The sequence below is a fragment of the Pterocles gutturalis genome, unplaced genomic scaffold (genome assembly GCF_000699245.1).
Source record: "Pterocles gutturalis isolate BGI_N339 unplaced genomic scaffold, ASM69924v1 scaffold24339, whole genome shotgun sequence".
Lineage (NCBI taxonomy): Eukaryota > Metazoa > Chordata > Aves > Pterocliformes > Pteroclidae > Pterocles > Pterocles gutturalis.
Window position 1 is genome coordinate 19,393 of NW_010128875.1, and position 14,866 is coordinate 34,258.

Below are 14,866 nucleotides of genomic sequence, written 5' to 3' on the forward strand. Positions count from 1 at the left end.
CGAGAGCTACAGCTCCACACACTCTAAAGCTCTGCTCCACACGCAGCTCTGCAGCTCAGCCTAAGTCTGCATCTGATCCCTTTTCAATAAACTCCATAGCGTGGCTTGAGCTGGGCTGAACAGACAGGGCTGCTGTGCCTAAGGGATTGCTGTTGCCTCAAGGGAAGCGTCTCAGTGATCTAAGGTATCTGAGATGGCTTCTATGGGGTAGCAGATATGATACAGGACCCTGTGAGATCCCCACTCTTTTGGACTGGCAGTGAGATACTCTAACCCACCTAAAATGGCACCAGACACCTAAGTTTAGACAGCTGGACTGTGCCCACTACTCTGTAGGGACTTCTTGTGCGGTACTCTAGGTTTATGCCTGTAGAAAAGCCTTTGACTCGGCAATGCATGAAGTCCTCATGGTTCCTCAGTGGTCTCAGCACCCAGGGTGACTAGGGGGCTCCCCTGCCCCTCCAGAGCAATGTACAGAGAAAGCAAACCTTTATTATCTGCAGGAGTCAGATATAATGGGATGCTACATGGAATTTTCTGTGCACCTGTAGGATGGGGTGAGAGAGGGCTTCTAGATACATTTGCAGCTTGGCCCCAAGGGTACGGTGAAAACACTCAGCTCAAGGAAGTTGCAAATGCTGCCATTTCACAGAGCTCTGGAAGGAACCTGGGAACAACTCTTTGTTTTGGCAGCAAAAGAGAGTTAAATTTGTGCTTTCAGCTTCATCTTTCATTGCTACTATTCCCTCACACCGTTAAAGCTAAACTGAAAGAGGACCGAGGCAACCCAGCCATGAAGCAGTTCTGCATTGGCCCAGGGGGAACACAGAATCTCACAGATCACTGCAGCCTTCCAGTACCTAACGGGGGCTTACAGGAGAGGTAGGGAGGCACTCTTGATCAGGGAGTGTTGTGACAGTATGAGGGATAAGGGTTTTAAACTGAAAGAGAGCAGATTTAGATTAGATATTTGGAAAAAATGTTTTACTCTGAGGGTGGTGAGGCAGTGGCCCAGGTTGCCCAGAGAAGCTGTGGATGCCCCATCCCTGGAGGGGTTCAAGGCCAGGCTGGATGAGGCTTTGAGCAGCCTGGGCTAGTGGGAGGCATCCCTGCCCATGGCAGGGGGGGTGAAACTAGGGGATGCTTAAGGTCCCTTCCAACCCAAAGCATTCTATTATTCTGTGATTCTCTCTTTTCCATCACTATTTTCTGCAGTTTTCATACAGGAAGACAGACGGCTCTTTTTCTGTGAAACGCTGCCCTCCTTTGTTACACCTTTTATTGGGCTGTCCTGGAGCGTGGGAGGTGGAAAAAGGACTCTCTAAAGGTCAGCCAGGTTCAGCATCATCAGGCAAAGAAGGACAACCTAATGTTTGTTTAACAAAGATGTTTGTTTAGCTGCTGTAGTCATCCTCATTTAGCTGCTGTAGTCACCCTCATTTCATCTAGGTTTGCTTTCACAGAGCAACAAAATTCAATTCTGCAAACACATCTGTGCTGTGAGAACTTCACAGGATCTTCTAGAGGAACCTTGTATTTGCACTGGCAGGGAAAGCCCTCTCTAGCATTTAGTAATCCTTAACAGTAACCCTAGTGAGCAGTTACTCGCAAAAGCTGAACTGCTGAATTCCTTCACTGAATTGCCAACAAATTGCTGAGTCCTGGTAAAATGTTGCTCATGATTCCAGCAGATGTTTCAACCCTTTTTTTTTTTTTTTAGGACAACTTTAATGACCTACGTTTTCCTTTCAACTGCTCTTCCCTTTCCCTTCCTCTCTCTTCTCCCTACCTCCACACCAGCCTCAGATTTATTTTTAAAAGCTATTCGTTTTTGCACTGCGGGTTGCCACAGCAGCTACATAGATGCCGAAATATTTAAAAGTACACGAATAGCCTCAGACCTGGCCAGATGCCTGCGCTGATTCGGGGTGTGCCGACAAGAAGGAAACGAACGGCTTCTGGCGGAGCTGGTACAGACCCAAATCAAGCACAGACAGTTCACGGAGTTTGCTCCAGCTGCGCTTACCCTGTGTGAGAACTATGCTGGACTCAACCACGATGTGGTCGGTGGCAGTGTCCACTGAGCGCACATTCTGCCATCCTTTTCACCCCTCCCAGAAAGCAAAGGAATTGGGGGAGATCTGCAGGTGCATTGTCACATTCTGAGTTAAACAATGGAAATGCGGCTGAAACCGAAGTCAACCACTCCTTGGCACTAATGAACCAATTCAAATAAACCTTTTCTAAGCGTGTCTCTGTATCACAAATTCTTCTACCATAGAGAGGGTTCAAAGGCTAGGGGACAGGACACACAGTTCACAGCTTGTGATGCTGAGTTTTTTTAGCTTAACCATACCTGACTTGGATGATCCCTTGGCCATCCTGCAGGATTTATTTTTTTTTTTATTTAAAAAGCTGAACAATTTTGGGGTGTATTATTAGATTTTTATGGGTTGGATTCTCTGCTTGTTCTCACAGGTGAAAAGCAACTGGAAACTTGATCAGTCACGAGAATCACACCCATGTGAGATGCTTGTAAAGGAGCAGAGAACAGCACTTGGTACTGCTGGGGTGCCTACAGCTTCCATTAGAGGCTCTTTATTTATAAATATGCATTAATCCAGCCTCAAGCAAGGCTGTGACCAGAGACACACTTCTAAACCCAGTGGCAATTGACCCACAAATGTCAGAACAAATGAAAAGACCATAAAAACAACGAAAGAAATCATCAAAGGCCAGCACAGACCAAAGCAATAAAACAGATACCACCTCAAATCAGCCTTATTAAATATGATGCTCACTGAGTCACGGCTGTGCAATGCCTTCCAGAGGGGATCATCAACAGAGAAAAATCAGTCCTGAACAATCAGTCCTAACATGAGAGGCTCCTACTGTGACAGAAATGGTTGACTGGGAGACTTTCTCAGATACTTTATCTGCCCCAATTAGGGCTAATTCCTAATGCAGTAAACCAGAAAAATGTTGCTGAAGTGTGTAATTTCCCTGTATAGCTTTTGAACTTTTCTGTGAAAATTATTATTTAGCCTCCCTCCCATTTGCTGTGCAAAGATGTACCAAACTCTGCATTTTCACACACATTCTGCAGAACCATTCGATGTCCCTAAAAGAAAAAGCGTTGTGAAAACACACCGGGTAGCAAGCACAGGGCCATGTCTTTGGTGGGCACCAGGAACCTGCTGAATTGGGTCTGTTTTTATAGCTGATGCTGCTCGTTTAATTTCAAAGCCAAGGCAATTGTACATGTCCTTTCCTCCTTAGCACACAGGATGGGACGCGGGTCTTGGTGACCTGAACCCCCACTTAATACCCGATCAGTGTGTGGATACACTGCTCATCTTCTGATACCCACTTGGCCTCTCTGGGCAATTTCTCCATCCACTGACATTCAGGAGAACACAAGCTGTGAAACTGAAGGAGAACACGGTTCTCTCTGCCAAACTCGCTTCTCCAGCAGAATTCATGGCTGAGCTTCTTCACCAGTGCTAATGGGCTGGTTTGTGATTGCTCCAATACTCATGATGTCAGGACAGTCTTCTTGGTGATCTTGATGGGGACATGGAGCAATGAGTCACACCCCCAAAAGATCTGGCCAAGGCGATGTGCTGTGCCTGTGCAGATCTGCAGGGACTCCTGGCTACCAGTTGTCGGCTCCAAGACAATCTTTGTTTTAAAGCTTGTCAGAGACAAGACCAGCAACGTGAGGAAAAGAGGAAAGCCCTACCAGTGACTCACTGTTTGTGTCCATTTCCTCCACCTATTGTATCAGAGTGGAGTCAGCTTGGAAAAGGGATAAATGAGAAGGATGAAAACAAGCAGGGAGAACAGATGGGATGCTGAAGAGAGCATGCAGAGCCAAGGCTTGGTGACAGCTTGGTGAGGGGACAGGAGATGCAACAAGGTGGCTGTGCAGCGGCAAGACAAGAGTATCCAGGCATCTCTTTCTCATTTAGTTAAGTCTCCTGCTCCAGTAAAAACATATCTAAATATGGCAAACCCTCCACGCTACATCTGGCTGCTGGCTCCAGCTCTCTGGCGTTTGGTCTAGGTCCCCGTGGAAGGCTGTCCCCCAAGCAGGGAGAGGAGGTCCCCCCACGCTTGCTCTGTGCCAGAGCCCAGGCTGACTCACTGCACCAGGATGTTAGCGCACAACAGCCAGCAACCTCAGACAGCCGCTATCTCTTGTCTGTGCCAGACAAATAGGAAATCCTCCGTGGCGCGAGGGAGCCCAGCTGGAGCTGCTCCACACAGGATGCGCTCCGATATCCTGTGGTGACTCGTCTTCGTGAGCCCCCGTGCTCACGGCCGTGCTGGAGGCTGCGCGGGTGCTGTTTATCCGCTCCAACACCCGCCGGGGCGGTCCAGCTGGGAGATGGCCCTGCCGGATGGAGTGGTGGGGGCCAGCGAAGCGGCTGGCTGGGCTCTGTCGTGGCATTTTCAAATGTAAACAGGTCCCTGCACAGGAAACTTCCACTGCTGCTGAAAGAACGGAGCTCAGGGGGCTGGAGGCTCCTTGAACATGTCTGCAGAGCTATAGCAGAGGTGCTCCTCTGTGGTCTCTCCTCTGTGGTTTCTCAAGGGAGACTGGGGTCCAGTCCAACAATAACCCAGCAATAACAGGGCTCCTCACTAGCTGGGAGCCCTGCAGAGCTCTTAGGGCACAGACTGAAGAAAAAATCCACCTTAGACCTAACCTGATTTTGCTCCAATAATTATCTCTGCTGCCTTTGATTAGGGTTCATGTCACTGTGAAAGCGGGGAAAATCTTGCCCCAGATGTCCAGGGATGGCCCAGAGATCCTGAGCAGAAGGTCTCTGAGCCAAATCCCAGCAGCCCACTGTTTTGTGGGTGCCCTTCAGAGCCAAAATTAGGATAAAAGTTGAAGAGCGAGCTTGTCAGAAATGGACTCGGGACCATCAGATACCAAACTTACAACCCTGCAGTAGACACAGATGAGATCAAGGGCCTGGGAAACATGGAGGAGCTTAGGCTTTGGCCCTGAATTGCTGTGACCATGGGGAAGTCACTGACCCAGTGTAAGACTCCATCTCTGCTGTGTCTTGAGACTGAAAGTGATGTGGTGCAGCGATGTCCTCGCACTGCACAGCAGGATCTTGGCCAGACAGTGTGACAGCTGGAAGCAACAACAACTATTTCCTTGCAGCCTTGCTGCAAGCCCAGGGGAGACATGCCAGCTTTGGTGTGCTCCTTGTGGCACTGACAGCCCCTTCAGTGAGGAGGAGTGAAATGGAAGGAGGAAATGGCTATTAGTAATTTCCAAGAAAAATGGACAGAGAACAGTAGGGAAGTGGGAGGCAAACAGAGATTCAGTTCTGCCCTTGTGATTTCGAGTCACTCAGGGTTATTTATAGCCTGGAAATCTACTGTGGCCACTTAATCATTTGCACTTATTCTCTCCAGCATGCAGGCTGTACCGCGATAACCCACCATTGTTGTGACTGTGTGCCGATAATCTTGGCACAATGGCAGGAAATGCAAAGGCTGGGACAGAGCCGGTGACTGTGCCCAGCAGGACAGGCAGCGAATGCTCCCCCATCCAGGGGGACAGGGCTGGGTCACCTCCGCAGGGCGGGCTTGAGGGAAGGGGCTCTTGGACTAGAGGGGTCTGTGTGACTGTGTGGAAGCAATCCAGGGTCTCCAGTTCCCTCCTCTGCCAGACATCTTCTCTCTATACTTCCTTGTAGCTGCTGGAAGGCACACAGCAGCAGCAAACCCCACAGCTCTCCTTAAGATTTTGGGGAGAGCCCTGCCCTCATAGCTGGTAGGACCTAATGGCAGCTCTGAACACAGGAACCTGGAGGGAGCCATGCTCGCCTGGCCCACCAGCAGCACCTCGACCAAAACAGAGGTTCATGCAGTCCCACACAGGCTTCCAGGTAGACTGATCCACCTACCCAGGTCTGAAGAAAGGACTCACCTGGTCAATGAACTCTGCATGGGTCTAGTCACTACTGTAATTCTGCTGAGTCTGCAAACCCCATGCTCAGCCAGATGGGATTCGAGCACGGAGCAAAACACCATACAGAAATCAAAATATGGGCAACTCCCAGTTTGGGATTTCATCCACATAATCCTGACAGGTACTGGCCCTACATACGCTTTTCTAGGCCTGATTTTCTGCTGGCTTTCACCTGGCTACTGCACTCTCCCTGTGTGAGAGCAGAAGCAGACGCCTGTGTTTTTTTCAGGAAGGTGAAAAGTCAGTGTATTAACATGAAAACAGGATTACTACCAAGCAGCTCTCACAAACTTGGGAATGCTGTCCAGGAGGCTGAGATCTTGGAAAGACCTTAAGAACTTCCTTCGGGTACTTAATGTTATTTACTTTCTAGCAGGAGAGCTGGAAAAAAAAGCCAAACAAACAAAGAGCTCCAACAACCCGACACCAGTCCAGGAGCTGCTCAGCTACTGCAACTCTCTGAGCGATGGGAGGCACAGACGGTGGATTGTATACCTGCATCAGGAGGACCTAAGGAGCAGAAAGGCATCTCTGTTTGCAGGCAAGGCAAGGAATTGCACAGCAGTGCAGGAGCTCTGTAAGCACTGCACATTTTAACCCCTTGCTGGATGTTTTCCATGCAAGAAAGAGTGGCTTGTTAAAGACATGAAGGTTCCAGTGATGCAAAGCTGATCTACTACACCAGTGTGGGTTCAGTTTCAAAGCATTTGTGTTCTTAGGAGGACTCTTCCCTTGTCAAGCATGGGAAGGTTATTCTGTGGTGTTACACATCTCAACACAATTGGTTTTGATAACTTGATGTGATGCTTAACAGAGGGCATCTAATTGACTGGAACTGTTAATTACAGTGATACCAGCAACCATGCCATCCTAAAGAGCTTCTCACCTGAGCAGCTTTAAGCTCTTTGCAAACTATCAGTCCTTGCTTTGCTCCTGCAGTGACATTTAGCACTGTTTTACACACAACTTGCGCGGTTCAGGCTGACAGGAGAGTATCAAAGAAATACAGACAACCTCCTGACTCCTCTTCTCACACTCCAGCTCTCCTCCATTTCAATTTCTCTTGGGTTTCTTTCACAGATTGTGTGCTCCTCATACAGAAATGCGTTTTAAGCCACAAAAAGAAACCTCTAGGTCCCAGCACTAGTTTGACGGAGAGCACTAGGGAACAGCTCTTTTGAGCCTGGGACACCAGCCAAATTCCAGCAGCAGAAAGGCAAAGCAGATGTGTGCTCTCTGAAGAGGCCACCCTGCCTTGCCACTGCTGAGGGACATCACCAGTTCCCAGCCTCAGTTTCCCCAGTGAGCTGCACTGGCTGGCTGCTTCCTCACTGCTGTCTGGGGATTCTTTCATGAACGCATCTGCCTAAGGATGAGCTGGGTGCCAAGGGGTGATTATGGTAGAAACTGAAGAGAGACCAGGTCTCAGCTGGAAAGTGAGAGGTTGGAGATGACATCCTGGGGCCAAAGAGGAAATGAACAGCAGTAATGGGAGAGGGGGAGGCTGCTGCCTGTGCTGTTTGTGGGGCAACGTGCTGAGAGATGGACTGACACCTGGACAGACAGAAAGGCTAAAGGGAAGTGACTTTCATTACTGCAGTGCAGCTTCTGGCTGCTCCCCATTATACCAGAGTCACAGCCCTTCCCACTATATTCTCTCCAGTTACAGGACAAAGGACCTACCTGATGACAGAAGACTCCCGCTGCTGCCACTGATAATTTTGCCTTTACTCCCCATGTTGGCCAGCTTTGAGGTCTTGAGCGTTCCTGTTTCGGTCAGGTCAATCGCAATCTCGCTCAGGCTTCTTGCAGCATGAATCTTGGACTGGACACGGACACAGGAGTTAGTAATGATCTTGAGAGCCCTAAAGAGTCCTTTTGCTGTGGCAGGAAACAGGGCTCTACAGCAAACTTGCATTATTTTACAAGAATAGAAGCAATCTGGCACAGTATTCACTGCTGCACTTTTTACATTCTTAAGTGGGTACAATTCTGGCATCACTTCCTGTTCTTTGTTATTTTCTCTGCTTTGCCACAGACATTTTTCCCTCTTAAACAAACTATGTATGGACTGTGTTACCACATACAATAAGAAACCTTCAGAAATGCCAGCATAATAAACTGCAAATCCCAAAGGCTAAAGACTATCTCTAGCATATAAAGGAAGCCATGAGGGGCCTTTCCAAATCTGCAATGAACTTTGGACCAAGACACAGCGAGGACATGGCTTAAATGGGCTGTCATGAGAAGCTGGAAGAAAATACTGGCAGGAAAACATGTTCGGGTTATGGTCCAGACTAACAAGCTGCATGAAATGCCCCTGAGGGACCTCTTCAAAGCATTAACATTACTCCAGTAACAAACAGCGAGCCCCAGCTCAGTAACTGGTCACACTAGGGCAACAAGTCACCCCTGGTACACCACCAAATGTCAACAACCTAGGCACCTCCAGGGGAAAGTAAATGTGAATACTGCATAAACCTAGAGCAGAGCAGAGCAGAGCAGAGAAGAGAAGATTTCAGTTGGAAGGGACCTCCAATGATCATCTAGTGCTCCTCCTATCTTAGGAGGGAACACGTGAGATTACTCCAGAACTTCCTCTTCGTTGAGCAGTTGTTAGTCCACAGAGCTAACAAAGGCAGAAAATGTTGAGGGCAAGGAGGTTAGTGGCACTGGGCAATGAAATGAGCATGGCTGCTGCTCACCATCTATCTCCAGTCCATACTGACAGCACCTAGCAGGCACTTAACATGAACAAGAGGATCAAGAACATTGATTAAAGTTCTTGGGATGGCCCTTCAGTTATAGCCTGAGCACTACCAGGAAGATGAATCCTACATATGAAGGTGTCTTGGGTGGACACAAAAATTTTTCAGTCTTTTTTCTGATCAGTACAGCCTTAGGATCACCTTAAAATGGCAACTGCTGCATCAAAACAACCCCAAGCCTCTCTAGTCCTGAATTTAATTTCCAACTGAGGTAATCTCCAAGCACTTCAGAAAAAACACATAAGGAAACTCTTCATTAAGCCACTGTGGAATAATCTGTCCACATGGAAAATTTCCTCCTGCCTTTTCTGAACCAAGGACTAGCTTACCCTCTGAGCTGTTTGATGTACTGGTTGTTGAATTTGCTTCAGCTAACAAGCCATGCTAACAAGGAAGAAAGTTTGACAACCAGGAAGAAGCTTGCTGTCTGTAACATGCTGTGCGTGGCACACAGAGATGACTATTTCATCTCTGACCTGGAAATTGGCTTCCTGCTTGCTGACCCTCATGTGAGCTCCTCAGTCATGGATGGAGGGAGCTTGGAGCTCAGCCCACTGCCCAAATCTTACAAGTCCTGTGCTGCTCAGCTTCAATTAGCCTGGCCTTGCAGGGCTGCTGACCTGCAGTTTCTGTTTTCCAGAACCCAGAAAGTTGTTGGGACATTGTGCTGAGGCTCTCTAGCCACACAGAGAGGATGGTGAAGCCCCAGTTCACCTGAGCATCCACCTCTCAAGGCCAGAAGAGACCCTCAGCCCTGGTCACACAGTTCAGGTGACAGGCACATCATTACAGTGCTAACAAATCAGAAGCTGAGTGACATCCACATACCAGGGTGTGATCTGTTCCCACTGGAACTAACATGAGATGGGACCACAAGGAATGCTTGCCATGATGGGATTTTCAGTGTTATTTCACATCCTCAGGAAGCAGAAATCATTTTAACAAGAACTAAGGCTGAACTGATGGCTCACCACGCTGAGCTTCACTCTTAGCTCTGTTATTGATTTGCTGTGGGGCTTTGGGTAAGACACTTAAGGTTAAGTTCTTAGCTATCCCCTGCCTCTGTCTGCACATCAGTGAAATAATAAGGGAAGTAAAATATCTCCCTGTTGCACACTGTATTTGTAAGATTAATTTAAGACTGCAAATGAAGACAGCACTGGGAGAGCCTTATACTGCAAACACCCTCAGAAGCATTATCGTAATTTAATATTCTTGGGTATTTGCAGGCTCCGTCATTACCATTCAGAGGTACCCAAATGCCTCACAAGCTTATTTCCACAACGATCCCAAGGACAGGACATGTGCACTCACTCGTTTGAGTGCAGAGGCTGCAACATCTGCCAAGATGTCAGAGCAGATCAGGCAACCAGTACTGACCCTTTTAAACTAATGCTATAACCAGTTAAGACACTTCTCATATCCTGCTCCTCCCCAAAATCAGCATCAGGAGAAGGACTGCACTCTTTTAGCTTCTTGGATCTGACATTTCTGGTCAGAAACTAGGTCTGTGAAACATGTTGTCCAAATAGCTCTGGAAGGTCAGTTCTAGGTGAAGAGGAAAGTCACTGCTTTTATCTAAGGAGATTTCCTGCTACTGAAGGCCTGATAAGGAGCCTGAGCATGAACTGCTGTCTTGCTGCAATACCAGATCTTTGGAAGTAACAAGTCTTCAGACTGCTGCTGTTCTGGTGATTTATCCCCTGCAGGTGTATATATGCTGTATAATCCTACATATACGTAGGGTTATGTATACCTTGTATAACCCCAGGAACAGCCATACTGATGAAACCCAGTATCTGCCTAACCCAATACACCGAGTCATGGCAGTGGATGTCTAGGAAAAGTTTAAACCCCAAATCTGCACAGCCAGATCCTGCCCTTCTGCTCTGTGAGGCAGTGGTTTTCCTGTATTTGTAGGATAGTTACAGAGAGAAGCCCTGTAGTTTATTTCCACTCATATTCAGACTGTAAATTAGAGCACGCTCCTGCCCTACCTGTTTGACCAGGCACTAACTAAAACGCTGAGCCAAGGCAATGCAACTGGAGGCTGTGGTCCTGGTCAGCACGCCAAGCCAGCAGCAGCTGGAAGCGTGCCCTACACAGGGCCAATGAAAACATAGTGTAAGACCAAAGCTTGGCATCCCTGGAACTAGAAGAGAGAAAAAGCAAACCAGAAGAGAGCAGAGAGGGGATCAGCAGGGCAGAGTGATCCTCCTCCGCAGAGGGTACAATCCAAACCTGCTGAAGCCGGCGGTGAAGGGTTTAGATCTGACAGTTGTGCTAATGGTGCCCTGCATTAAACAGTTGGGATGGAGCACCCCCTGAAAGGAATGGGGCTAATTTTCCATGCTGCTCAATCCTTGCTGCCTCTGCTGCCTACAGCAATGCCAATCAGTGTTGGGTGGTCTTGTGCTTTGGACAGCCACTCATCAGCGGCAGGAATCAGACCAACAGCTCATTTCATACAGGCCACCGAGCAGCAGCCAGCGCCAGGCCTGGGCTAGGCTCTGTACTGACAGCACAATAGTGGAAAGCTAGATTACATCCCATTAGCGCTCCCTCGGGCCCTGCAGTCCCTCCAGGCTCAGAAATTTTAAAGCACTTAGCGCAGACCTGCCAAGTCTCATTTACATGGAGGGAGACTGGCTCATTCATGAGTCATTTCAAAGCATGGGGCCAAACTGATCCCCAGCGCTGTTCTGACAGGGTCAGAGGGTGAAGAAAAATCCATCAGTGAAGAGAGTAGACGGACACTAGGGATGAATTTATCCCTCTTGCTCACAGTGATGGGGTTTTGCTGCAGGTGATTTTTTTTAAACTCTTGGCCTATTTTCTACTGGTTCATTCAGCCAAAAAGCCTTGCGCTTGGAGGAACATGCTGTTGGAAATTCCCACAAAATGGGACTTCTCAAGGCTTCTAGGCCAAGTGCTTGATTGACTCGGTGCAGTCAACAGAGCAAAGACATGCCTCGAAGTCCTGCTGCATCTGTCTCCTGAAAAAAGGGAAGCTGACAGGAGTTCTCAACGCTGACATGTTCACTTGGAAAGCTGGGGATCTTTTCAGTCTCCCCGTTACGCTTCGATTGCAGCGAGACACAGACAGATCAACGGGGAGCGAGACGCTGGGAACTTGGTGAGCTGGCAGGAGTTCAATGGAGAGTGAGGCTGCAAGGAAGGCTGGGACCTCACTTCCTCGCAAAGGGGTCAAAATGCAAGCAAAGCTGATTTTCTTTCTTTTTAAAGTCAAGTGATGGGGATTTTCCAGTGGAGCTGTGCAGAAGGTCCAAATCTAACTGGTGCCCAGTTATGTGAGGAGTACAGAGTTCAAGCTTGATTTATCGCTATGTCGTATCTCCTGCCATCTAATCTACATCACTGGAGTGAAGGCTCAGTTGCAGTGAGCTCCAGCAGGCTTTTTCTTTTAAGTTTGTTTTTATTTTTCTTTCTTTCGTCAAAATGATATGAAATGCCAAGTGTGGACATGAAAGGAAGGAATATCTAAGTTTTGCTTTGAAGTTGGGGATTCAACTGAAGTGGGGACTGAGATTTAAGGGGATGCGAACCCATGCGACCTGAAACGCAAATAAATATTTGTCTTGAGAGCTGAAATGAAGACACTTCATATCACTCCATTCTGGAATATGTTTTACTGGTTTCCAAAAGCAAAGCTCACATGACTACAGTGTCCTGAAGAGACTAGTGTGATGAATCTAACAGATCAATTAAAATTGATGGATCTATCACTCTTGACAGCGTTACGTCAAAGATGAGGACAACAGACTAAAATACCAGCTCCCTTAAGAGAAAGGGACAAAAATATTTGTATGCCTTAACTTCAAAGCCTCAGCGTGACCACTGGCATCACTGTGACAAAGCCCGCTGACATGGTCACAGACGTGACAGGTTGACAAACGAGGGCTGGTGGGTGGTGCTGTCTGTAGGAGTGTGAGAGAGGGGAGATCAGATTGAAACGCAATCTGCCAACAACAAAAGAAGTCTCTGAAGGGAAGTCCTGGGCATTGAAGAGACCCAGTTTCTTACCAAAGAAACGGGAGGAGGAGAGAATCCCCTTTTGTTTGTTGGTTGCTCGTGACCTAAATACCTTGCAGCTACATCAGCAGATGCATCTGGCTAAAAGTAAAAAAAATAAACTTCTGTTTGCCGAATTGGTTTTGTTGAGAGCAAAACAGAGCGAGCTACGTGTTGCCTTTTTGGTGCTGAGCAGAGGAGGGGGACAGGAAAGCACTACCCCGTATCGGGTGAGCGTGCAGTTTTGTCTGTATTCACAGCCGGCACCTAGGCAGGGGTGGGAGGTTAGCTACATCCCTAAACTCAATGCAGCTCACAGCAACTAAGATGAATCACAGTTTTTGGCATTAGATGGGACATGGCCAAAGTGGGTGGAACCATGTGTTCTGCCTAAGGCATCTGAAAGTCCTACCCATGCTACAACAAAGTCACAGAGATCATATGGGGAAAACTATGTTCAAAGAGTTTAGAGTGAGCTGGACGAAAAGCATACTGATGGCCCTTCCCATAATTTCAGCAAGCCAATTCATTAAACTGGAAGAAAAATAATGCAGCAAAGAAAAACAGGAAAAAGAGATTTTTCTGTCAGTTTAGTGAGCTAAACTGGCTCATGAAGGGACCTGACAGGAAGCCAGGGCCAGTACATGGGTGGGAGCAGCCCCTCCCTGAAAACGTGGGCAGTGCTTTCATCAATAGTAAGATGTTGAGCTTGTTTCAGGCATTTTGAAGAATATCACCCTGCAGGCTCCTGCCATCTCACCAGCAATGGGGGTCAATGTAGGCATTGCAGCTGTATAAGCAGGTACCCACTCAAAACACATTGTCTTCTCTGTAAAGTCTTACACCAGCATGCTGGTATAGAGAAGGGCGTCTGCATGAGAAGTCTCTCTTCTGTCTCAAAGTGATCTCAAAGTGATCAAAGCAATCTCCTGCTGCTCTGGGTATGCCTAAAATTACTAATGATGAAAGGAATTAGAGGGAAAACGGACATTCCTCTGGTTTCAAGGTGATTTGTGTATTGAGCAGCCCATTGTGCAGGACCAGATCAAGACAGTCCCTCGCAAGACCAGGCTGTCAGCATCCCTTCCCTCTCCTTCTGCTGTGAGATTCTATGTGGAGAGAGAAATAATATCCCTGCCTCTCACGTCTAGGAAAATACAACAGTAAAAATCAAGGGACAGCAAGAAGGATTCAGAAACAGGTTTAGAGTGTGAAGCTACTTTGAACTCAGTTATTGGAAGCTGCCCTAACTTTATGACAGAGTTCAAGAACCAGAAGACATGTGGAAACGATCCAGAGAGGGACACGACCCTATCTGCTTGCAGCCTTTGGCTCCTCTAATTTGGCCACAGTTCAGCACAACCTTTCCCTCAATCCTCACTCCCACAGACAAGAATTCGATACAAATTCCCCCAACCTGGCGAAAGTTAGCAGATATTTTAAGTCAAATTGCCTTTTTTTGATCTTAAGTGGAAAGGGAGGGTAGGAAAGCAGCCACCATCTGGACCTGACCTTGCTGGAACCGTGGGGAGTGAGGACTTACCCACTGCAGCATGCACCTCCCACCTCCACCATGCTTACCTTGCTTTGCTTTCTGTCCAGGTAGAACTGATGCTGACTAATGGCCATAGCCCAGATAGACTTTATTAGTGCCGGACAGGCGTACCACGTATGCACAGCAATGCCACTATGCCCAAAAGTCCTCCTGGTCACAGATGCCCTGGAGAGGAGAAAAGAATGAACTGGGGTTACACCAAGGTTTCCTCAGATTTCTGTGGCAGAACCTATCACAGACTTCATAGTAAAAGCAGCTGACTTTACTGCACACACCCTTGTGCTAATGAGAAAAGATTCTTAGAGAACAGAAATAAATGGCTACTCAAGCCAGGAGAGTTATTCACTTTAAATAACTACTCAAGTTAGCAAGCTGCAGAGGTCTAACAGTGAAGATCATCCAGTTTGTCCAGTTCAGACTGTATTCCTGGGTTTGGCTGAACTGATGCTGACCTGCTACGTGTCTCAGGGGCGTCACTAACGCCAAAGCATGTGTGAATCCTCTGTGTCTCAT

General features: G+C 47.7%; 1 protein-coding gene across 1 annotated transcript in view; it reads right to left on the reverse strand.

Moving 5' to 3' along the window:
- FRMD4A (FERM domain containing 4A) overlaps positions 1-14,518 on the reverse strand; it is a gene marked incomplete at its 5' end in the record, with an annotated part of 32,438 nt that extends 17,920 nt beyond the window's left edge. Inside the window, 2 exons of the mRNA XM_010079780.1 lie at positions 7,682-7,823; positions 14,380-14,518. Of these exons, the coding sequence (XP_010078082.1) occupies positions 7,682-7,823; positions 14,380-14,518 (281 nt within the window). The remainder of the gene's footprint in view (positions 1-7,681; positions 7,824-14,379) is intronic.
- Between the last annotated feature and the right edge of the window lie 348 nt (positions 14,519-14,866).